Genomic DNA, 26,052 nt, shown 5'->3' with positions numbered 1-26,052 from the left:
CCTGGGTACCAGGTCTTGCTGTCCATAGGGCTCTCTGTTTTGGAGGCAGGCGGACTGGAGGAGTCTGTTTCCCTGACTGAGCTCCCATCCCTCTAGGGGGCGCTGTGCTCCACCACCACCCTGGTCCAGGGCCTCTCTCTGAGACCATGGTCCAGGTGATGTTCCCTGCTGGAGCAGCAGAGGAAGCTTGGGCCCCTGCAGAGGTGCAATTAGATGAATCAGAAGTGGCTGAGCTAATCCCACAATCAAGGGCAAGGTCACCTTAAAGACCCAAAGTCAATCCTTCAGAGCGCACCAGGCAATGTGCAGTGGATTCTAGGAGCTGGATCCCAAACTGGTCTTCCAGCGAAGCCCCCAGCCCCCCTCTCCTTCCAGGTCTCTTCCTGCAGCATGCTCTAAACTCGAAGAAACGTCCCCCCAGTACCTGATTTCTTTCTGATAGCTGTCGTAGCGAAGAACAGGAAGGAAGAGGGACCCGTTGCTGGATTTCTGTAAGGCATAGACTGAGTAATCCACACACCTTTCTCCCTGGGAGTCCACAAACACTGGGCCGGTGACTCCTGAAAAGAGAGGAGACTGCAAGTGGTTAAGGAGAGAAAAAGAGGGACTCGTGACTCGAACTCAGACCAGCCACGCCCCCTCCCCAGCAGCCACCAAAAGCAGAGTGAGTTTTTTGCCGTTTCAGGGAATCTGAGAGAGAGTCAAGGAGGAGAGTGGGGGGAAAAAGTTCAGTGGTACCTTGGTGGGGCTCAAGGGCCGCTGGGGACAGGCAGATATGTTCTGTTAGGCCTATGCTTTTTACAAAAAGTTTCCAACTGAAACCCAAGATTTATGCTTCTTAAGGACAATCAGATGCGATCCAAAAAGGCCAAATAACATGGAGGCAGCTGCTGGGACTGGGGACAGCTGCCTCCTCCAGGCGCTACAATCCTCCTCCCCAACTGCAGGCCCTGAGGGCTGAGTTTTCAAGCTTTGTTCTCCCCTTTCCTCCCGGTTTCGGTTTGTGCCCAGGCATTGGCCTGGCACTCAGTCCTGGTCCCTGTGTTCTTTGTTCTCACATAGGATGTGGTCAACCTCATGCGTAAAACACACATCCGAGATCCTGGAGGAGTCAAGTTCAGCTCTTCCACACCCCAAACTAGAGCCCGTGGTCTGACACAGGATTTACTGCTGATTTATTCCCCCCTGGGGACAGGGCACACAATTGCCGTCTATTAAGCACCTATTATATGCCCGGCATGTGGGGGTCACAGTGATTTCACACACCTAGTCCCAGGGGACCCTGCAGAGCAGGGGCCATCATCCACTCCTAACAAGCAGGGCTTGGAGGCAAGACCCCTAGATAAGCAGCCATCATTGAATGAGCACATCCTGTAGGAAATTTGTGATTTTGGACAAATACATAGCCTTTCTACCCCAGGATTACTCACCTGTGTACTATAATACAGGTAGTAATAGTACTACTAACTGATGGCATGTATGAGGATTAAGTGGGATCGCATGCCGAAGCTCTTGGCACCCAGCTTGCTTTAAGCTACGCCCTCAATAAATGCTGGCTATTATTATTCCATGTGGCAGGAGGTATTATCTGTATCTTACAAAATGAGAAAACTGGAGTACAGAAAGATGACATAGTTGATCAGCTCCCAGGGTGATTTCAAAAGAGTTCACATCCAAGTCCAAGCCTATCCTCGCCCTAATAAGGAAAGTCAAATGGGACTGGCCCCATCTTTAGAGATGGAGAGTCATGAATGAGGCCAGGGCCCCATCAGGGAGGGATGGCATGGGAAGGAGCATGGAAGTAACCCCAAGCGGCAGGTCCCACTCTCTTGAGTTTTATTCTTGGTGGACCAGTTTGAAAGCAGCTGTGGGAGGGACTCTCTGGGGAGGAGGAAGGGATAAGATGCCCCAGAGGCCCCCTCAGCTGGTCTGGGCAGCCTTTTGTATAAAGCTGGAAGAGTGGACTGTGGCCACTGGGAGGTTTAACCTCAAACCTCCCCTTCCCCTTTCTGGAAGACTGGAATCTCCACGAGAAAGAGGAAATCTATAACTCAGTGTGAGGTGGGTCAGAAATGAGGCCTTAAACCACATGTTCACCTGCTCAGATCCCCACTGACAGGAGAGGCAGGCCTGAGTTCTGACCTTCCCACCCTCCACCCCTGCAATCAAGCCACTTACCCTGCAATGTGGTCTGATTAAAACCTTTCAGAGTGCTGACCAGCTGCCGTCCATCCCGGAAATCTCTTCCAGCCTTGATCATGAATTTCACAGTCTGAGCATAGAGCAGGACCGAGTCATGAAGGTAGGCAGAGTAAGGGCTCACCTTCAAGGAGGGAAGCAAATACTGGGTGTAAATAGGCCCACAGCCTCCTGAGTCACAGCCCATGGCTCAGTTAGGAGGAATTTCTCTCCATCGTCTTAATGGTATAACATGTTCTCCATCCATTCCACGTGCCTGAACATGGGCTATTAAACCCGGACATCACAATCTTCACTTTTTCTCTTTAGGCTCATTTTCCCAATTAGATCACATGATCCTTTAGGTTGGGAATAGCTCTTTAGGCCATAGGCGGGTGGGCATATGGTTTAATTGAAAGCGGGTAGATTTTGGAGCCAGACTGGCTTTTCTACTTACTGGCTATGAAATTTGGGGTAAGTTCCATAACCTCTCTGAATCTCATCTCTCTTATTTATAAAATGGGGATAAAGCCACTATCCTGGTGAGTAGAAGCACAGTTTAATGAGGCAGGATATTCTACTTATTGTGCTACCTGGCACATAGTAGGTCTTTAATACATGTTCTTGTCTGTTCATTTAGACAACAAACATGCAAGTGTCCTCTAAAAGGTAGGCACATAGAACCTGGTACAAAGCTGACACTTAATAGACAATTTCCTGAATATTCATTGATTGATCATCTTTCCTGTGTGTTGGGATTTACAATTGGCCACCTTGTTCCTAATGGCACCCCTGTCATCAGTGGCCTGCCATAGGAAGTAGCTCCAGCTCTGGCCCACGGTCTCTCTGTAACAAATTCTCTGTGGGTATCAGACATTTGCCCCATCAGCCCACACACACTGGGACTACCCATTGGCTGATCCTCTCTCTCCTGACTTCTCTCTGTTCCAGACCATCTGATTGCCTTGACCTGTTCTAGCTCCACATTTCTGACTGCTCCATTCAGGTTCTCAATCCTGGGAAAGGAAAGGACATTGTCATGGTCTGAGTACCACTGGTTTCTATTCTATTGCTTCTATGTGCTCTGTTATTAGGTACTCAAAACCACAGGCTGGAGGAAGATGTCATTATCAGTCCCACTTTTCACGTGAACAGACTGAGGTGTAGGGCGGTTAAGGAATTCACCTCAAGGTCCCACAGATAGTAAATAGTAGCATTAGGATGGAGCCCGGATCTCTGACTCCAAAAGCCATTCAGTAACCCAATAACCTCTATCCTCCTCTGTAGTCCAGGGGTGCAGACTTCATAAGATAGCAGCAGACCACTGTTTATGCTCAGCTGTGGAGGATGAGGAAGTATGTGTGTGTCGGGGGGAAGGGGTAAAGAAGAGGAGAAGTAAGAGGGAGAATATTAAAGCCAAACACAAATATCCTCAGAAAAGGGAAGGCAGGGACCTGTGCAGTGAGACCCTATTTCAGACCTGCTCCTCTGCAGAGATGGAGCTGTGGAAAGGTGGCCCCCTCAGCCTTTGGTAGACTTCTTGTCGGAAGCCTTCCTCTCCAGGACCTTCTCCAGAGAAGCTGGGGGTGATGACAAGCACAGACTCATAGATGGTGAGGAAGTGTGTCCCATTCTGATGTGTTAATACCTCCTTCCAAAAACTGTCCTGCAATATAATGAAATCAGTGTAGTCATTCTGTAGGATATACTCTGAGCACAGAAATGTGTCAAGTCATGGTTGAAATTGAACTTCTACATCCTAATCCTGGGAAACACAATGACTCCAGAAGGCCTGTCTTCAAAGGCCCACATTTTCTAGCTGGCATCGAAGCAGTGAGAAGAAAGCCAATAAAACAAATAAATAAATAACAAGTGTACATGGAACGTTCTCTAGTATAGACCACATGCTAGAACGAAAAACAAGTCAAAATTGCCCAGCTGGTGTGGCTCACTGGTTAAGCATCGACCTATGAACCAGGAGGTCACGGATCCATTCTCAGTCAGGACACAGGCCAGGGTTGAAGGTTCAGTCCCCAGTGAGGGGAGTGCAGGAGGCAGCCGATCAATGATTCTCTCTCATCATTGATGTCTCTCTCCTTCTCCCCTTCTCTCTAAAATCAATAAAATATACATATTTTTAAAAAGTCAAAATTAATTTAAGAAGAAATCATATCAAGCATCTTCTCTGACCACAATGGTATGAAACTAGAAATCAATTACAAGAAAAAACAATCCGGAAAAACACACAAACACATGGAAGCTAAATAACATGTTACTAAACAATAAATGGGTTAACAATGAGATCAAGAAAGAAATCAAAAGATACTTTGAGGAAAATGAACATGAAAACACAACAAACCGAAATCTATGGGACAGTGAAAGCAGTCTTAAGAGGGAAATTCATAGCAATACAGGACTACCTTAAGAAACAGGAAAAATCTCAAATAAACATTCTAACTTTATACATAAAGGAACTAGAAAATGAACAACAAAGCCCAAAATTAGTAGAAAAAATAATAATAAAGATCAGAGCAAAAATAAACAGAGTTTAAAAAAAGCAATACAAAAGATTGATGAAACCAAGAGCTGATTTTTAAAAAGATAAACAAGATTGATAAGCCTTTAACCAGACTCACCAAAAAGAAAAAAGAAAAAAAGAGGACCCAAATAAATAGAATCAGAAATGATAGAAGAGAAATGACAGCTGACACTACAAAGTTTATAAAGAATTCATACAACTCAACACCAACCCCTCCCCTGCCACCCCAAAAAAATCCAATTAAAAAATGGGGAAAAGACCTGAAGAGACACTTTTTCAAAGAGAACATAGAGATGGCCAATAGACATATGAAAAGATATTCAATGTCACTAATCACCAGAGAAATGCAAATTAAAACTACAATGAGACATCACCTCACACCTATCAGAATGGCTATCATCAACAATTTCACAAATGGCAAGTGTTGGCAAGGATGTGGAGAAAAGGAAACCCTCATGCACTGTTGGTGGGACTGCAACTGGTACAGCCACTGTGGAAAACAATATGGAGATTTCTAAAATAATTAAAAATTATGAGCCAGCAATTCCACTTCTGAGTATATATTTGAAGAAATCCAAACCATAATTTGAAAAGATATATACACCCCTATGTTATTATTTACAATAGTCAAGATATGAAAGCAACCTAAGTACCCATCAATAGACAGGATGATAAAAAAAAAGTGATGGTACATGTATACAATTACTGGGCCATAAAAAAAAATGAAATCTTACTATTTGTGAAAATATGGATGGACCTAGAGGGTACTATGCTAAATGAAATCAGTGTGAGACAAAGATAGACAAATACCATATGATTTCACTTATATGTAAAATCTAAAGAACAAAATAAATGAACAAACAAAACAGAAACATACCCATAGGTACAGAAAACAGACTGCTGGTTGCCAAATGGGAGGTTGGTTAAGGAGGGGGGGGGCCTGGATGGAAAAGGTAAAGGGATTAAGAAGTACAAATTGGTAGTTACAAAATAATCATGGGGATGTAGAATACAGCATAGGGAACATAATCAATAATATTGTATTAACTATGTATGGTGCCAGGTGGGTACTAGAATTATCAGGGGGATAACTTTGTAAATTATATAACTGTCTGACTTTTATGCTATACATCTGGAACTAATCCTATATAATAAAAGGCTAATATGCCAATTAACCAAACGGTGGAACGACTAGTCACTATGACATGCAGGAACCATCAGGAGGCAGACGTTCAATGCAGGAGCTGCCCCCTGGTGGTCAGTGCTCTCCCACAGGGGGAGCACTGCTCAGCCAGAAGTCCTGAGCTGGGCTCACAGCTGGCGAGTGCAGCAGCAGTGGTGAGAGCCTCTCCTGCCTCTGAAGCAGCACTAAGGATGCCCAACTGCCATCAGTCAGACATCCCCCAAGGGCTCCTGGACTGTGAGAGGGCATAGGCCAGGCTGAGGGGACCCCCCCCCCCCCCCCGCCCTGCCACGAGTGCATGAATTTCGTGCACTGGGTCTCTTGTATAAAATAATATTGAATGTCAACTGTAATTAAAAGGTAAAATTAAAAATATAAAAGAAATCTGGGACATTGTTATATATCTTCCTTTACTCTTTTGCCCCATTTCAACTTCTTAGGACCATGTAAAAAGCTCATTTTAGGAAGATAAAACTGCTGGGAAAATTACACAGTGTGTCCATATCTAAATGCAAGTGGCTTTTTCCAGAGGCCTGCTAGTGTAGAGTCATGTTTAAATGTACAGACTCTGAGGCCAGCCCCTTGGGGTTTGAATACCAGTTCTCCCTCTTAGTAGTCATGTGGCCTTGGGCAAGTTATTTTACCTCTCAAGACCCCGGTTTCCTCATCTGTAAAACACAGTAAATAAAAGTATCTCCCCACAGAGTGGTGTGAGCTGACATGAGTTTTAGCATCTCAAGTGCTCAAAGGGCTCTGCCCCAGAGTCCAAAAGACCTGGTTTGGGTGACCAGCTATGCTCCTCAGGAGCTCTGAGATCCTGAATAAAATATCCTACTTCTCCAAACCTCAATATTTTATCTGTAATTTTGAATACTGATAAGATCTATCTTACAAGGCTCTTGGGATTATTAAGTGCAACCGTGCATGTAAAATGTGTAACTCATTCCTCACGGGAGGCACCTGGTACATTTTAGCCATTCTTATCATGACCAAACGAACCAAGTCACCCAAGAATGGCCTCACCCACCAGTATGCTGGTCTCTCCAGACCTTTCTTAGGATTCCCAACAGGGACACAGGGAGGTGGCTGTGAAAGAAAGTGGGAGCCACCTGTATTTGAGAGTCCTTAGGGGAGGTCTCAGCTACATGCTAAGAGCGACAGTTCCTCCTCAGCTGGTGTGGGCTGACAGACTATCAAGGCCTCAATCAACCACTCACTAACTGGGCAAGAGAACTCTGGCTAAGTTCTTCCAGCTCAGGCCCAGTCTCCCAACTTTAGGATGAGGGCACAAGAGTGCCTGCCTCCTAGGGTTGTGGTGAGTCTTCAGTGAGCTAATGCATCTGGCACATAGCCAGTGCTCCATACTCGTTACCTCTTGCAGGAGCCATTTGGGGGTCATTGGCACCCACCTCCAACTGCTGCAAAACAATGAAGACAAATTCTCCTGTGTGGAGTCCCAGGTTCTCTGCAGCCAGCAGAATGATTTTCGCATCCTCTGAGCTGCAGATTAAGATAATAACTATAAGAGGGGAAAAACACAGAGTCAGCTGATTGCACATGATCATATGCTTTTTAAAGTCTAGCCTGAAACTGCTCCCAAAGAGACATGAACTTTTTCTTTCCCTGAGCATGCTTCTGGAAAGAGGAATGTCCGAACTATTCCCAGAGTGTAGCACCAGCAGCGCACCCATTGGCAGATTTACCCTATGAACTGAAGTCTTAGCTGCAGCTCTCTCCCAAAATACAAGTCAAAAAGGTTAAGACCACTTCTATGCTCCCATTTCTCTGTTTCATTGGCTCTGAACAATAGATCTGGCTTGTTAATCACCAGCCACACAGGAGAAATTGAAGGAGGACCTAGAATCAGAAGCACCCAGACTTTCTAGGTAGAATGGGGGGTGGGGGGAGAGGGAGGCCATGGTACTTTTCTTCCATTTAAACACATCAGCATGCATTTTGAGGACACACAAATGAAATAAATGAGGTAAATTATAATGTATTTATCTGAGCTACAACCATCTGCCAAGCACTGTGTTTACTAAGGACAGGATACAGCAATGAGCAAGGCAGAGGCCCCTGCCCTCAGGGAGCTGACAGTCAGGCAGACAGTATACCAGTGAATCATGGGGGAAGGAGGAGAGGCGGGTAACAGGGTTGTGGGTGGCACTGCAGGCCAAGATCAGCAAGTCCCAAAGTGCCAAGGCTAGAAAGGCTTAGTTTATTAAAGAACAGAAAGGAGTATGTACTAATCCAGCTAGAAAATAGAGCCTTATGCCCGGCCATTGTGGCTCAGTGGTTGAGCATTGACCCACAGTTCGATTCCCAGTCAGGAGACATGCCCAGGTTGTGGGCTCATTCCCCAGTGAGGGGCATGCAAGAGGCAGCCTATTGATGATTCTCTCTCATCATTGATGTTTCTATCTCTCTTTCCTTCCCCCTTCCTCTCTGAAATCAATAAAAACACATTTTTTAAAAAAGAAAATAGAGCCTTATAAACACCAAAACCAACGTAATTGATATCATATGTTGCCCAGCTACTATGTCCAGACACAGTGCTAAAGACTTTACAGGCATGACTTTATACAATCCTTACTTCCCTGTGAGGTAGGCAGTTGATGACTATCTTCATTTTCCAGATAAGGTATCTGAGGCCTAGAGAGGTAAAGGTATTTGCCCAGGATCACACAGCTAGAAAGTATTAGAGGTTGGTTCCAAGCCTAGGCTGTCTTTCTCCAGAGCCCATGCTCTGAACAACAGCCCAAGTCCAGGACCCAACCCACCTGGAATATGCTTCCAGAGCTTAGTCATCTATAATAATAAAAGGATAATATGCTAATTAGACCAGACATCATTCTGTACGTCCTTCCTGACGAAGCTGGGGCCGCAGGGAAGCCAGCCTAGGTCCCGGGTGCCTGTAGGAGGCCCGAAGGAAGCCAGTCTGGGTCCCAGGTGCCTACGGGCAGTCGGAGGAGGGAAGCCTGGGTCCCGGGTGCCAGAGGGAAGCTGGTGCAGGGGAAGGAAGGCCTACTCTTGCACGGATTTTCGTGCATCGGGCCTCTAGTTGAATCATAACACTATAGCATACAAAATTTCGCTTTAGATTAAAAATAGTTGGTGATGGTGATATTGACCCAAAAGGAAAATTGTTTTTATGTATCATTAACTTTGTACCCTGTTTCTATCTGCTTTTTTACACCCAAAGAAAAATAAAGGGTTTCTATCTGCTCTTCCTATTTGTCTCTCCAAACATAAGCAATAGAAGATTCTTTTCTCCTTACCCCTGGCAGTTGCTGACATGTTCCTAAGATTCTCTTGCAGGAGGGCTGGATCATTGTTGGTATATCTGATCCTGGCAGTGATGGTGAAATGGGATTTGAGTTCATTCTCTACAACCCTCCACAGCTCACCCACTCCATCCCAGGAGGAAGTCCCAGAGTGTCCTCCAAACATCCCAACGTGTTTCCAGTCCAGGTACTGGAGAGTTTTCTGGAGCACATCACCAAGTTCATGCATGGGTGGCACAAGCTTCACATAGGTATCATACAAGAAGTCATTCTCCAATGTTGTTGATTGTCCAACAAAGTCAAACACGGGGATATTCCATTCAGAAGCCAGCAAACCAATAACCTTGAAAGTAACCAAAAGGATGACTTCTCATAATTGAGTTTATGCTATACTCAAACCCCATTGTGAGATATCTGCATGAATTTTTAATTCAGTGACTCTATGGGTCATGCTGGAGCCTGTCTTTTGGAATATTGATGATAATGTCTTGTAGCCAACGTGAGGATGCAAGACCTCAGAGGACAAGAATAACGATGATATATGTGCCAAGCACTTTGCTAAGAGCTTACACATATCATCTCAATTCTTACAACATTTCTATGAGGTAGGTATTATCATTACCCTATTTTACAGATGAAAAACATAGGAACACAGAGATGTAAGTTACAAAGCTAACAAATGGTAGAGCAGGATTGGAATACAGACACTATGGACCCAGAGCCCACAGTCAAAGCTACTATTCATTCTCTTAGTGTTTCTTTCTTAATTTGTTCCTTATTCATTTCTCATTCATTTTTCAGACCTTGCTCTTAAAGGAGTTTATGGTCTATTACAGGATCTAAGACATACAAAAATAGCTACTATAATTCAATATACCATTCACTATAGACAATATCTTTATAAGACTTTAGAAGAGTAAGAAATTACTTTTGATTTGGGAATTAGGGATGTAGAGGTGAGGATGGAGAGGTGAACAAAGGCTTGATGGCATTTGAGCTTGACTGTGAAAAATGGGTAGGCTTTGGACAGTGTGTGTCAAATGGGGAATTTCAGGAGAAAAAAAAAATCCAATTAAAACATGAACTTAATTCTACAGCACCCACTAATGATAGTTCTGCAGTATTTTTGAGAGTGAGAATTGTGATGCTCCTTCCTATTTAGGCTTGGCATCAACACCTAAGCATAAGCTACCCAAGGACTTCCACAAAATTAATCCCATTAGCTAAACAGATACAAGTCATTGGTGTCTCTCAGTTGCTTGTCCAGCTTATTACAATCGGTCCTACTCTCTTCTTTCTCACTTACTTTTACCGTCACTGAATAATTTCTTACACACACCAAGGGAAAACTTACACGAAGATATTTTTCAATTAAAAATTAAGCATTAATTTTCTTCTTAATTTTTCTGAGCCATGTGGCTGGCAGCATTAAAATAAAAAATAAGTCTATGTACAACAATACCAAGCCCAAATGGTCAACAAGTCTGTTAGTGAGCATCAACAACTTACAATTATTGATTTGAAAGGCTTTCTTGAAAGAGAATGTTGGCTGTTTTAATTACATGGTCTAATGACATCTCAAAAAAAAATGGTACCCAAGACTTACATATTATTATTTTAATAACGCCATCTTTGTAAAGGGCTTATTTAAATCTGTCCCATCATCTTTAAGACCACCCCTTCCAATGGAAACTCAGCCAGAGTTTCTAGAAGGTTGTATACCTCTGCTGCTTCTGGGCATGCTGGTACAAACAGGGCAGAAATCTGTTCTCTCTGGACCTGGTTGGTGAAAACAGCAAGAAACTCTTTGGCGCTGCAGGTTGAGTTGGTGTAAGTGAACTCCCAGCTGAAGTTTCCAAGGTCCGCGGGCTCTGAGTTGACCTTGTCCATGGCAATCTGGAGGCCTGCGCCCAGCCTTTGCACACTGAATGGGTGGGAGATGTCCCAGGGAGCCTGGAAGCCCACAGTGAGTTTAGCAGCCTCAAGCCGAGTCACCAACACACTGGCAAAGAGTGTTAGAACTAGTATTGGGTGGGCAGCATGGCATGCAACCCCCAAACAGAGCCCAGATCGAAGTGGGGCCTCAGCACCTGCCCAGGGAGCCATGGATAGTGCCTAACGCCGGAATCACTGCAAAACTCAGAGCGGCTCAGCCTCCTGACCACTCATGCCAGGAGCTTAAATGATAGTGCAGAGTTCCCTGAGGACCACAGCTTGGTTTCTATTCAGTGCCATTAATTAGCTGAAACCTTTTCTTTTCAGAATCTGTCCTAACACATCTAGAAGCAGCAGTCTTGCAGAAAGAGGCTTGGGCAGGGCATCGACGAGGTCCTGGTCATTGGCCCAGTGACACCACTGACAAATGTTATGGTCCTGGGCAAAGCATAGAACCCCACTCACCCCCAGCCCCAGGATGCCTCTCTGCTACTTAACTAAGAATTATGGGAACCACTCAAGTGTGGCCTGGGCTGAAATTCCAACTCTACCATATATTAGTTGTGTGGCCTAGGACATGTTACTTCCTCCCCTATGCCTTCATCTCCTGATAGATAAAATGGGAGTTAAACTATAATGAGGTCTTCCGCTAAGTAATATGGTAAAGATTAAACGAAATCATACAAGTCAAGCATTCAGCACAATGCCTGGGCAAAGAGAGCCACTCCTCTATGCTAGATAATGGTGATAATGATGGTGACAATGATTGATGATGTTGACTTCATAATAATGATAATTATCACTCACTACATTAATCTTATAATTTTTCTAGAATAAGTGAGCTAATGGCTATGAGAGAGTTTACTCACCCTGGCCTAGGACACTAGGGAGAAGCTTCTAATGAATGAACACTAACACTCAAAGCTTGATCTAAGGACCACCTACATCAGTCTCTCCTGATGGTTAAAAATACAGATTCCAGGGCCCTACTCCAGACCCTCTGAACCAGTCTTAGGTTTACTCTGAAAATCTGCAATTAACAAACTCATTACCCCTACCTACACTAAAGTTGGAGAAGCTCTGATATAATCTGAAGTAAGAAGAGGAAAAGAAGAGCTGATAACTATTCTCTACTCATCTTCCTTCAGTAGCAATCCCCAGAGTGGGATTACTGAGCCTTAGGCTCATCTAAGGGGGCCATTTCTAACCCTCTGGATTCCAGGAATTGCTTTTCTCCCAACCAAATTCACCATAACTGCTTCTTCATCGAGCTTCAGATTCTCTCTCTCCTCTACTAGGATATTTGGCATCTGTTTGTAAAGTCTCCTGAGTCTAAAGATATCCTTGATCTAATCCTAGGCAGAATTCCTTGGCCTTTTTTTTTTTTTTTTTTTTTTTTTTTTTTGGCTCAGATGCTTACCAGATATATGTGACCTTAAGCAAGTCAGTTTAACACATGCCTTAGTTTTCTCAACTTCAGAATTAGTTTAACAATGCAATTATGTAATTGCCTAGCACAGTGCCTCATGTTTAGAAGGAATTCAGTAAAGGAGCACTCCCAATGGGTGTGTCATTGCATAAGTCATGATCTCAAAACTAGGATTCTGGGAACAATATGTTATTATACATTCTGTATCCCCTCTCCCCTCCCATATATAAACATCTTAAAATATATACTCCTGCGCTGTTTACATGTTTTCTTTCTCTGAGGATCTTTGAGGTCAAGTGACTACGTGTGTCCCTCTTTGGATCCTCAGCATAGTTGGGGGCCTTTGTATATGCAAATTAATATTAATCATGATAAGTATAGTTTGTTTGTTTGTTTTTTGTATTCCTACGTGCTTACATGTGAACATGGTCAAAACCAGAAGAAAATACTGCCAGTGGTCAGCATTGGTGAGCCTTTAAGAAACAGACATACACTGCTGGTGGGAGTGGATAGCTGGTTTTTCTATATGCACCCAAAAGCCTTAAAATGTATGGATCTTTGACTCAGAAATCCCAATTTTGGAGATTTATCCAGAACAAGTAATATTGTATGATAAGATTTTACTACTCTGGCTTTTTTTTAACATTCCAAAATTAAGACACAACTTTTATGTCTAACAGCAGGGGCCTGAATAAATTACATATAATTAATCTATATGAATGAGGACCAGGCAGTCATTAAAAATGAGTGAATCTAGCCCTAGCTGGTTTGGCTCAGTGGATAGAGTGTCAGCCTTTGGACTCAAGGGTCCTGGGTTCGATTCCGGTCAAAAGCACATGCCCAGATTGTGGGCTTGATCCCCAGTGGGGGGCGTGTAGGAGGCAGTTGATCAATGATTCTCTCTCATCATTGATGTTTCTATCTCTCTCTCCCTTTCCCTTCCTCTCTGAAATCAATAAAAATATTTTTTTAAAAATGAGTGAATTTATACACTTAAGTCACTATATATTAATTGAGGAAGGACACTATACAATGACATGTATAGTGTTCCACATTTATTGTTTTTTTTAAAGCACACAAAGTTACATACCAAAGATGACATACACTAAGCTCTATGATGGGAACTATGAGTATGTTTTCTTCTCTTTGCTTATCTTAATCTTCATACTTTTTGTCTTAATGTCTGCAATAAGGAAGAAAAGTAAAAGTTTTATTAGAAACAAACCCTGAACATACAGACTAGCATGTGTGAAGAGAAAACATGGGGGTTAAACTCATGCAGTCTGGATTCTCAGGTCAGGAGCTGCTCACGCTGGCAAGGTCACACTGGGAGGCATTTAGCTTACCTCCGTAGGCTCTAATTATTCTCTGTGGAGTTCAGCCCACCTCCATTTTACCATCACCCTCAGAGATGGAGAGAGACAGCGATGCTGTGGTCCAGGTAATGACGATCACTTGGAAACCATTACCATAGCAACAGGCCCACCCACTTTGTACCAAGTCCTTCATTGACTAGAGTGGAAATGCCTGAGATTAAAACCAATTTAGTGGGATTTGCAGGGACTGTGGCTGCTGGAGACAGCATGATATTCTCCACTTTCTTTTCCAGTCCTCCCTCCTCATAGGAGATTCTTATGCCTATAAGTTACCAGGAGCATTGTGGTTGAGGGTGTTGGAGAGTGGGAATTTTTGAGCATGCTTACTACTACCATTCCAGAGAGACCGTGGACTATGCCCCAGATAGAGTTGTCAGTGCTGACATCAGGCCAGGCCTTGAGATATGGTCTCATGGCCCCTTCCCAGCATGTAGGCCTTCTTTCATAGAACACTGTCAGCTTTCTGAAGAACAGGATGACCCTGTAAATAACATGGTCGTCAATGGCATGATCCTGACGTTGCTTAGGAAAAACTGTTTTGTCTTGGGTTACTTGCTCGGCAAAAACAGGATGTGGTTAATGTGCTTAAAAGTGGTCCCGCACAAAGGGTCGGGGCTGCTCTCTGGACTCCCTGTGTGGAGAGAGAGCAGTCGCCGGCTGGCTATTAAAGGCTCCCTAAATTTTAATTTGGTCTGGACTCCAATGGTTGTCCACTGCGTTCGCTCCACAACATTTGGAGATGCCCCAGCGAGATAACCAGCCTTTGACTGGTCCTGTGACCAGAGCCCACCGGGGTCCCCGGACTCTCTAACCTAGGGGGAGATCTCTGAGAGACGTTCCTCAGCCCCGGGACTGGTAGAGGTCGGAGACCCCACCTGTTAAATTTCCAGATTGACTCTGATTGGAGCCACCTGGACCTGATTCTTACCGGTAAGAAACTTATTTCTGGTTCTGTGGGCACCCATCTAGGGTCTCTGGAAGGCTGGATGCAGCACGACGGTGCCCGGTGATCCTCAGTTGGTTGTCATTGTCTTTTGTTATTCTGTGTTATTGTGGTCTAATTGTCTCTATCATTAGAATGGGACAGTCTGCTTCATGTTCTTCTGTCTGTACTCCTCTGCAATGTTTTTTGAAAATTTTTCAGGAATTCAAGCTGCGAGCAGATGATTACGGAGCCTCCATTAATGCTTTTGATTTACAGAAATTTTGTGAGCGGGAATGGCCAACTTTCCCATATCCCAGTGAGTGGAAAGGGGAGCTTGATCACCTCCCCAGAAGTCAAAAACTCAGACTGTCTGGTGTATAAATGTAAGTGTGAGAGTCTGTGTGAAGTGAAAACTACTTTGTGCTGGCTGGCTATACACATGAGAGTATTTGTTATCTCTTTCTATTGTTTAATTTGCTTAAAGATAGGGTGGACCTGCTATGACGGAATGCAAAAGTCTTTAGCAGCTGCTGAGACGCCTTTTTCTCAGAGTCTTTTGCTCTCCGTCAGAGAGGGAATCAGCCCACTTGGCTAATAAAAGTTTCTGTCTATGTTTTTATAAGTAAGTGTTTCCGTTTGCTCTGATTTGTGAATTTGCTGTATTAAATTGAAATTTTAAAGTCCTAGGGTTAATTTGAAGGTATATATTTGTGACATTTCAAAGAGCAAAGAACTTTTATTTATGGCTTTCTTATCTCTTTTGGGTGGTCGAAGAAATCAAGAGTGGTAAGGAGGAGGATTTAAGATCCTCTAGGAATCTAGGGGCTTAGAGTAAAAATCTATGAGGGAAAACAACGGTTACAGAAAGAAAAAAAGTATCCTTAAATGTAAAAAGCCTGGTTATACAGGATCTCAGACCGCTTGCCTTATTTCCCCTGCTAAGGAAGAGTAAATGGTTAATGCAGAAAAGGGGGGGGGGCGTCGGTGGGGAGAACAGTGAGAGATAGGTTACAACCTGCTCTGCTGGCGTCCTTGGTTTCTTACTTATCTGAACTATGCTAGACTCAAGTTTTTTTGCAAAACACAGTGGATCTTCCTCTGCCCCATTTTATTACTTCTTGGGCCATGCTGGAATATTCAGCAAAGGAACTTTAAGATATAATATCTTTAAGGCTGACAACTAGTTTAAGTTTTAAAAATCTCTGTCTCTCAAAAAGAAATATTTTTACCTACTCTTGGTTTTATCACTGAAGGTCTGGTTATATTTTCTTGAAAAAGTACATTTTAAATGTGTTCATAAAAATTAATCTAAAAAATGCTAGCTATTCACTTTTAATAATCATTAAAGGATTGAGGTTTCTAAGAAAAAAACAACAACAACTAGGCTCCCAGGAGCCAAGCAGAGGAAAAATGGAGCTGAAGTCCGCAGGCATCCTGGTGATTTAAAACTGGGTGCTAGGCAGACTCAACCCCCGAGAGCCAGGTGAAAGAAGGGGGTAAGGGGGGCTGGATGCCCGAGCTGCTTACAGTGGCCCTGGAAGAAGCAGCAGCAATGAGAAAGCGGGGGACAGCAGACATTTACCTGACACTAGAGCTACCCTGCTGCTGCCCAGTGAGTAATGAGCGTTTTACAACAAGCAATACAAGACTTAGGCCTTTGGCTTGTTGGCTACAGCAGTTACACCAGAAGCCAGTGACTGCTACTGGCCTTCCTGCAGCCTCAGGAATAGACCAGCAGGCCCGGGATCTGTGAAAGCAGCAGATAGAGCTAGTGAAAGCTCCCTGTTTGCAAATGTACTGAAAGGGTTCAGTACCTGTTGCTGCTGGAAGAGGAGGGGCTGAGATCCCCTTCCAGTGCACTCCCTTGGGAGAGGCCTGGTCGCTGCTCTGCCACAAAGGGGACTGGAGGGAAGACAAGGGGCCTAATACCCAAGCCACTGCCACAGAAGCACTTTGCAATATGCAAAGCTGTTTCTAACTACAACTCTGGCTGTTTTGGACTGGCAGCTTAAAATCAAAGAGCAAAGGAAAGGCACGCTCCCTGGAGTCTGACTGAGGAATGGCAGAGACCCGGTTGGGTTGGAAGGACCTAAGGCCACATGTTAAACTTATAAATTACAGCTTTCTAGACAGATGTCCAAGCCCAGTTATGTAGGGGTTAAACTGCCTGTTTACAGCAAAACAACTTTCTCCCATGCCAGAATAAATTTTAGGGAAATTAGGCTGTGTTTGTGGCTAGAAAGAAGAACTGGCCACCATGCACAACCCTGACAGTGGCCTGCAGAAAACTGTATAATAGACTTAGATGATGTCTACGTCTTCATGGACATGACTCCAGAAAGACAAGGACAATTTTGCTTTGTGTGGGAAGGTCAAGAATAGACCTTAGTCACCTCCCTAAGATATTTGTATAGCCCTACCATGTGTCATATATGGTAGCAGAAGATTTGGCTACCTAAGGTGGCCACAGTGCCAATATTGTACTTCATTGTATTAATAATATTGCATTAACCTTACAGATTTGAATGCAGTTGCCAAAAGGGCAGTTGCCCAAATGGGCAAGGAAAATACCCATCTGGTTTTGGTCTCTATTAAAAGACAGTTGGCAGCCTGTATACTATCTTGCAGGCCTGTGTGACCACCATGCCCATGTCAGGTATGGCACAAACCTCAACTTTAGGAAATGGGAAGGCCTGTTTGGAACAGAGGGAAGTGGTGAGTAACAGCCCTTTGTTACAGGAATTACAGAACCCGTGAGATCCTGTGACATGTGAGACCCTGTAAAGGAATAAAGCTCCCTTAGTCCTTTCTCAGAGGGCATATCACCCCTCCCAGAGACTATATGAAATTTTAAGGACAAGTCAGGTAGGGGGAACCCTACTACAAGGACAGCTATAGTTGTCTACTTCAATATAGACACATTTTGAATTTCTCCTTGTCATTTGAAGACAGTTATATTACTCTGAAGAATCCATAGAAAGGACGGACAAGGAAAATCAGAAGATCTTAAAGCAGGTCAGTATATTTTTCTCCTTATACAATTCCTCTGAAATTTGGCAATACTTAATAAATCATGGCAATACATTTCTTTGCATAAATTCAATAAGACCGGTTTCCAATAGTGGTTTTATTAACCAGAAACTTTGACTGGAGTATCATGTTTTAAAGAGCCCTGTCTGAACTCTGAAGACTTGAAGCCAATAAGAGTGCCATGGAGAAAGTCTGGTATCCTGCTTGGTAGCCCTGAAAATAGCTGGTGCTGGAGACTTGAAGCCTAAGGCATGGGCCCGGGTAGAGCCACTACAGGTGAGGACTTTACCTAATGCAGCAGATACTACAGGCAGGCCGGACAGCAGCTGGATGGCTTGGCTTCCTAGCCCTACGGGGCACACTAAGATTCAATCATGAAATTCTGGCAAAGGTAGTCAGTTACCATTCTTGTTATGTTTATGCAAACAATCAGGCCAAATTAAATACAATAGATAAATTAGTCTTGATTTGGCTCTTTTGATAAACATGGGGGTAATTTTGAGGAGAAAAATTCTATTTCAATAGAAGTTATTAAAACTGAAAGGTTTTCTTTCCAGACTATTTGTTACAGTTTATCTCCACCAGGTCACAAGCCCACCTCCTTCTGTGCCCAGGCCTCATTGTCCCTCTGACAGACAGCAAGGATCTCTTGGCTCTGAGAGAAACCTCTGACCCACCTCAGCAGGAAGTAGCTAGAAGAGCCCACTGACGTCCATTTTCCCTAAAAGAATTCAGAGCCAGGATCCTTAAGGTAATATATTAGGCAGTTAGACAGATATGAGCAGAACAAGGACGATGGGCCAACTAGCACTACCAGATGTAATTAAGTCTTTCCGTCTCTACCTATGTGAGACAAGGGGACTCCCCAGAAGCAAGAGGGAACGAGGCTGTAGATGAAGCAGCCCGGGAGGCTGCCCTAAAACCAGTGGGGCCTCTACAGATTCTAGTGACTCTTCCAAACCCTGACCTAACCACCTCACCAGCTTACATAGAAACCCAATCTAGAAAAGCTGAAATCCCTAACCAATCTTTACTCAAGTTCTTACAGGCTTTACAGTCTACCCAGAAAGCAGTCCAGAAGCATGTATACCAACTTCTGATCCGGTCCATCCTTCCACCCTGGTGACTCTGTTTGGGTAAAGAAATTTGCCACACAAGGACTGACTCCTACCTGGAAAGGACCACCCCCACAGCAGCCAAGGTCGATGGGATCCCGACGTGGCTTCATCACACCTGGCTTAAGACAGCCCAGGCAAAATAGAGAGTCCAGGACTCTTCGGACCCTCTAAAGATTAGTCCTGGCCCTCATTCCGGGCCCTTATCTTATAAACAGGCCCACTGACTTTATTCAGCAGAGAATTAATTCTATCAAGTTTATATAGTCCTCATAGGTCAATATAACTCCCTCTCCAACAATGACCCAAAAGAGTCAATGATTTGACTCATGTACATAAAACCAGTGGGGAATGTTGGAGAGTGGGAATTTTTGAGCATGCTTACTACTACCATTCCAGAGAGGCCGTGGACTATGCCTCAGATAGAGTTGTCAGTGCTGACATCAGGCCAGGCCTTGAGATATGGTCTCATGGCCCCTTCCCAGCACGTAGGCCTTCTTTCATAGAACACTGTCAGCTTTCTGAAGAACAGGATGACCCTGTAAATAACATGGTCGTCAATGGCATGATCCTGACGTTGCTTAGGAAAAACTGTTTTGTCTTGGGTTACTTGCTCTGCAAAAACAGGATGTGGTTAATGTGCTTAAAAGTGGTCCCGCACAAAGGGTCGGGGCTGCTCTCTGGACTCCCTGTGTGGAGAGAGAGCAGTCGCCGGCTGGCTATTAAAGGCTCCCTAAATTTTAATTTGGTCTGGACTCCAGTGGTCGTTCACTCGCATTCACTCCACAACAAGGGGAGAGGCCATGTTGTTTCATCCAACAATGCTTTAGGACAAAAGTATGTTCAGCAGACATGCAGGAGCTGTTCCCTATGTTGGTCTGGATGGTGCTTTGATTCTTAGCTACTTTATCCCATCCCTGCTTCCTGAAGAGACTATTACAGAGGGAGGGTTCCTTCTGTCTAAGTCACAGTTTCCTCGATGCTGGCCAGCCGGGACCATAGACCAGATACGGGCCCAGCTATTCAGCATCCAAGGTCAGATAAGATTGGCTGTGTCCAGGGAGGTGGGGTTTTCATAAAACCTCCAGCATTTTTCTAGCTGCCTCCACCCTGCTTTCCACTTCCATCCCTTCAATTTGTAAGTCAGTGGACTGACCGTGTTTAGAGAACAATGACAGTTTAGGATGAGTGGGTTTGAACTTCTCCAGAAGATAAGAGGTGGGAAAAGGTGTGTGGCCCACTGGACGGGGGAGATGAGACTGCCATGTCCTAGAGGGAAAGACAAAGGGAGAGGCGACTGTCACTCCTGCCCTCCCACACTCTCCTGCGTCTTCCTAGAAAAGCATCAGCCTCAGGCTTCCCAAGGGACTAAGACTGTAGTTGAGCTTCTGTTTCATTTCCTATGAAATGGGGACATGGCAGGGGCAGAGACCTCTGACATTACCAGCTTCTTGCCCTAAAATCCCAGGACTCTGGTGGCTTCATAACTAACCAAGTACTCCACTCAGGGGTGGCAGCAAATTTTTTTCCAGGTCTCACTTACAGGTTCCTAAAGGGAAGGTTACTGAAGACTTAGCACACCTTGTACACACCATCCCGAAGTCAGAGCAAGTCAAAGGCGGCTATTACCTGTCAGGGTGTGAACATCAAACTTCCCAGTTGGTGTTCTCAGCTTTTGCAAATACTGAGTTAACTTGACTGAATATGAAGCTCCTAGTGAGTAAATGTTTGAGAAGCCAGGAGAAAGTGGAGCAAAGGTTGAACTTGTATAAAGCAGGAGATCATAGTTCCTGGACCTGTAACAAAGCAAATGCCTTGGAAACAAAAGCCACTCCTTTAGGTGAACACACACGCACGACTCCTAGAAGGCAGGGATGGGGCACTGAAGAGGCTTGTGTGAGAGGAAGTGGTCCTCCCTCCTGAGGACTTCACCTGTCTCTTAGATACTTCAACCACCTGTACTTATCCCGAGCTGCTGAAGGACACTCTTCCTCTGGCCTGTGATGTTTGTTCTTTCTCTCACCTGTTTCCACCAGGAAAGTGTCTTTGACACCCAAACAGTTGCTTTTGACAATGTGGGGTTTCCAATCAATATTTTCCAGTTTTTTTCTGGCTACAAATATAATCTGAAGTTTAGCAGGTTGGGCTGCTCTAAATGCCAGATTTTGGATCTGAATATTTATTTTCTGGTCTTTGATCCTGCCTCCCAGGTAAAGACCCTGCCCCCCCCCCCCCAAAAAAAAAAAGCCTTAGCTGGAAGAGCAAAAACTTCCAGAAGGTACTAGAGAGGTGGACAGCTGCCTACTCCTGCTACTGAGTAATCAAAAATACTAAATGATTAGAAGTGATGTAATTAGTTCCAAAGCCACTTTTCAGAAAATGTTAAGTTTTCCAAAAGCACTTTTGTTGTCACAGTATCTTAAACACTGAGTGGATAAAGACTGTATCTTTGCCTTAATACATCTTACATACTTTTAACCCATGAGAATCATATGCTCTTCCGTCTGAGCCAATCAGGGACCTGCCTGCCACTTGGTGTCTGGGTGGCTTTTCTAAAGGGAAGCAGGATGTCCCTTTTGAATCTCCACCCTCCTGAGCTTTTTGTCCAGAGAGACCAGAACCCCTCCCATTTCCTGTCGTTTCTGCTCTGCTCGTGTTAAACTTTCAAATAGCTCCCTAGCCAGGCACCACAGCCAGTGGCTCTCCATTCTATGAGCCTGGGGAACCCAACCAAGGCTGCACCACGGAGTATGATACCCTGAAACGCTTGGCTAGAGGGAAGGGCTTGGCATGCATCCCCAAGCAGCAATGCTCCTGTCGAAGGTTCCTCCCACACCGCCCTGAAGGAAGCTGTGTAGCAGGATGGTTGGGAGTGCAGGTTTGAAATGAGACTTAAGTTGGCTTGGACAAGTTGTAGACTGTTGGAATCTCAATTTCCTCATTTGTCATTTCTCTGACGAGCTCAAGTGAGGATTAGATGAAGTCATAGAGGTAGAGCACATACCATGGTGCCTGGCATTGAACAACAGTGAGAGAGTAGTAGCAGTTTTATCAAGGGACTATTGCTTCAGTCAAAATCACACACTCCATTGGATGGATGATGTAAATCTGGCAGAACAACCCATTGCTGCTACCGAGACCAGAGGAACAGGTTAAAGACAGGGCCCTCTTCAAGTTCACCTGGAGCAGTTATAACATGCTCGCTTGCTGCCACCGGTAACACCACCTTTAGCTTATATTCCATGGCATTAAGGCAGAGAACCTTTGGCTTAAATCAATGTCATCCAAGAGAAAAAGAGTGTGCACCACACTCTCTTCAGTAATTTCCAGCAGACACATTTAAAAGAGTAAAAGGAACAGGTAAGATTACTTACCTACTATATCCCACATTATTATTTCAACATGGAATCAAAAATTTTAAATTATTTATTTATTTCTTGATGATTGATTGATTGATTTTAGAGATAGGAAAGGAGGAAGGGAGGAAGGGAGGGGGAGAAATAGAAGGAGAGAAAGAGAAACATTGATTTATTGTTCCACTTATTTATACATTCATTGGTTGATTTGTGTATGTGCCCTGACCAGGGATCGAACCCACAACCTTGGTATATCTAACCAATTGAGATTCCCGTCCAGGGTCAGAATCAATATTTTAAAGTTGGGATTTTATGTTATTTTCTTCATACTAAGTGTCCAAAATGTGATGTGTGTTTTATATTTAAACATATCTCAATGCAGACTGGCCTCATTTCCAGTTCTCAGCAGCCACACCTGGCTCCTGGTTACAGTACTAGAGAGTGCAGGTCTGCACCTTCACTCTGAGCTCCTCTTCTAACCTGCCGGGAGGTAGTGATGTTTCTTTGGGATTGTGGGAGGTTCTGGGAATTTAGAGCAGACACCTCTCTCGGGGGCCTTTACACTTTCCATCTGATTCTTAAATGCTCTTGAGAAGTTTTTGCGGATAAAGGAGTAGGTTGTTTGTGTCACTATGTTCCAACCTTGCTGACATCATGACCCTGAGAAGATTAGTATTTATCTGGCACACTGGGACCCCAAGGTGAGGCCATCTATGAGCACATCTGGCCACTCCAAGGGCTGGGGTGTCAGTATTTCTTAGCCCATCAGTGAGCCGTGGCTTGTCAGGTGGGAAGCTAAGTTTGCAAGGCAATTTGCTCTGTGTGCATGTTGTTGGGGTTAAGAAGGGCACGTTTTGGGGGTGGGGGGGGGAAGTCTTCTTGCAATCTGTGCAAACACCATTCTTGTCAAGCAAGTGCTCATGCTTGAGTAACACTTCCTTCCCACAAAGAATGAACAAGTGGCCTTAAGAGCTCGGGTGCCCAAGCTGCTGCTGTCAGTGACTCCAGTTGAGCAAGATGAGCTGCTACTGACACCGAGCTATGGGTCCAGCTTCTCCCATGTGCACTGCGAAGCCGCATGGTGCAGGGCTGACTGCAGAGCCCAGCACAGAGCTATGGGCAGTCACAGAACAGCAGACAACTAAGCAGAAAAAGCTGGGGGGGGGGTAAGGGGTGATACACACACACACACACACACACACACACACACACACACACACACATAGCTGAATGTGTGGTGCATGGCCCCCTCTAGTTGAGTGAAGAAAGGTTCTGTGTGGGAAATGAGCTCAGTGGCAGGAAGGATGTCCAAGCAGATGGGATGCCCTTCTGAGAAGGGAAAAGGTAGCTCTTGTTCCACCCTTGGCATCGGGTCTATGTAGCTGGCATTGGGTCCTGCTTCCTCTAGAGCCGTGGTCGGCAAACGGCGGCTCGCAAGCCACATGCGGCTCTTTGGCTCCTTGAGTGTGGCTCTTCCACAAAATACCACGGCCTGTGCGAGTCTATTTTTGAAGAAGTGGCATTAGAAGAAGTTTAAGTTTAAAAAATGTGGCTCTCAAAAGAAGTTTCAATCGTTGTACTGTTGCTATTTGGCTCTGTTGACTGATGAGTTTGCCGACCACTGCTCTAGAGGCAATGGTTCTTAATTTCCTTTGAGTGACCAATGAAAGTCCCAGAGAGAAACACATACATAAATACACAAGATTGCAAGGGGTCTGTGGAATGCGTCGTACTCAATCATACATGCATGCTTGGGCTCTGGACTCAAGACTGCCCGGACTAGAAACCTGACTCCGAGACTGAGCCAACTGTAAGCCACAACCTGGCCTCTCTTAATCTTTCCTGTTCTGCAAAAGGATAATAATTTTTTCTCGGGGTCACTGTGAGGGTAAATGATTGTGGACAGAGGTCTTGGTGCAGAGCTGCCATAATGTCCATGATCATGATCATCTTCAAGACCTTCGGAAAGGAGCTGGCATGAGAACCTAAGATTTCTATCCTGTACGATGTACTTTGAGTGCCATTAGCCCTTTGAAACATCAGATAACTAAGGAAAGGGTGGGTATGGAATTCTGATAATTAGAATGGTCAATTGTGGCACCCTTGTTAAGAGTTTAAAGAACTTCGCCCCTTCCTTTCACATCTCAGTAGAAGAGTAAACGTCAGCTCTGCCATGTGGGAAGCTAAAGGTCGGTCCACCACGGCTTTCCTTCTGCTCTCTTTGTGCCATCGCAACCTCTGCCCCGCTGCATAGCTAAGTGTAGGGAGGGACGTCTCGCCTCCTTTCCTTCTGATCCATCGTTACTAAGTTCACATGAACTAATTCAGCCCATCCCTCTAGGACTCTGCTTCCCTTTCTTCCTAGGACAGTGGTTGGCAAACTGCGGCTCACGAGCCACATGCGGCTCTTTGGCCCCTTGAGTGTGGCTCTTCCACAAAATACCACGGCCTGGGCGAGTCTATTTTGAAGAAGTGGCGTTAGAAGAAGTTTAAGTTTAAAAAATTTGGCTCTCAAAAGAAATTTCAATCGTTGTACTGTTGCTATTTGGCTCTGTTGACTAATGAGTTTGCCGACCACTGTCCTAGGACGTGTTTCCTGACTCTAAAGACTTGGCTTAGCTGTCAAAGCAGCTGAAGGTCCTTGTAAATAAGTGTTCCCTGTGCCCCAGGTGCCCCAGCTCCTCCAGACACCCTGTGCTTTCTGCTTTTCTTCTCATCACCATACTTCTTCTTTGCCTCACCTGGGATGCTTACAATGAGCACTGTTGAATAACTATTCCCTCATCTAAATCTAAGGAAATATTCCAAAGCAGAGGGCTGAGGTTTAAGAGGAATCTCTGGATTCTGAGGATTAAAAGGAGAAATTCCACTTTTCCTTAGAAGGACTTCATTAGCTTCATGCTGTCTGGAATCTGCAAACACCCCCCATAAGTCCTTGAAATAATATTTGATGTCCTGATTGATTCATTCCCCTGCCCTCCTCCCAGCCCCAAGACACACACACACACACACACACACACACACACACACACACACACCCTGCTCTAAAATCTGCTTTGCAACCAACCATATTCTTTAAAGAAGGGCTCTTTTTCATAGACAAGCCACAAATCGCCTGGCTTTACAAAATAGCCTGAAATTGTTTAAAAAAATAATAATGTTTGGTCCCACTACCCCCATCATGGTCCCATGACCAAGCTGTAGGATCTTGGGAGAGTGATGGACTTTTTCTGAGATTCCATTTTCTCATCTGTGCAACTCTAACTCCCTGGCAGGTTTCCTGGAAGAGCCACATGAAGTCAAGGGGCCTGGCTCCCAACAGGCACTGAAGGGTTTTGTCCTTGCTGACACCTCACAGGTCTGTTAAGAGATCTTCTGGAAGTGTTTGATAAACTGGGAGGAGCTATATAAACACACAGTGGTGTTATGTAAAGTTGGCTCACTTCCAAGGTCTGTCTTTTCCTACTTTCAAAAATGGAGAAACTCTGGTTTTGCTTTTGAAGAGTTGTCAGGCCCTATCATGAGAAGTATCTCAACTGTTTCCAGGCTCTGTTAGAAAACTCTGGAACGTTGGCCTCCGGTGTTCTAGAACTGTTGCCTATGAAATGCATGGTTCCGCTGTCCCTAGGAGAGGGGAAGGAATGTACACAAACCAACCAGAGCAGCATGTGTAAGTGTATCAGAGCTGCGGCTGTTGGGTCA

General features: G+C 44.6%; 1 protein-coding gene across 1 annotated transcript in view; it reads right to left on the bottom strand.

The window, feature by feature from the left end:
* LOC308257792 (guanylate cyclase 2G-like) overlaps positions 1 to 11,290 on the bottom strand; it is a gene marked incomplete at its 5' end in the record, with an annotated part of 43,447 nt that extends 32,157 nt beyond the window's left edge. Inside the window, 6 exons of the mRNA XM_080687862.1 lie at positions 425 to 560; positions 2,179 to 2,323; positions 3,659 to 3,844; positions 7,310 to 7,419; positions 9,179 to 9,527; positions 10,907 to 11,290. Coding sequence (XP_080543988.1) covers positions 425 to 560; positions 2,179 to 2,323; positions 3,659 to 3,844; positions 7,310 to 7,419; positions 9,179 to 9,527; positions 10,907 to 11,290 — 1,310 coding nt within the window. The remainder of the gene's footprint in view (positions 1 to 424; positions 561 to 2,178; positions 2,324 to 3,658; positions 3,845 to 7,309; positions 7,420 to 9,178; positions 9,528 to 10,906) is intronic.
* Positions 11,291 to 26,052: the final 14,762 nt, after the last annotated feature.

This window comes from Plecotus auritus, assembly GCF_963455305.1.
Source record: "Plecotus auritus genome assembly, chromosome: 9".
In the NCBI taxonomy this organism is placed as follows: domain Eukaryota; kingdom Metazoa; phylum Chordata; class Mammalia; order Chiroptera; family Vespertilionidae; genus Plecotus; species Plecotus auritus.
This window is presented reverse-complemented; position numbering and strand designations above follow the sequence as displayed.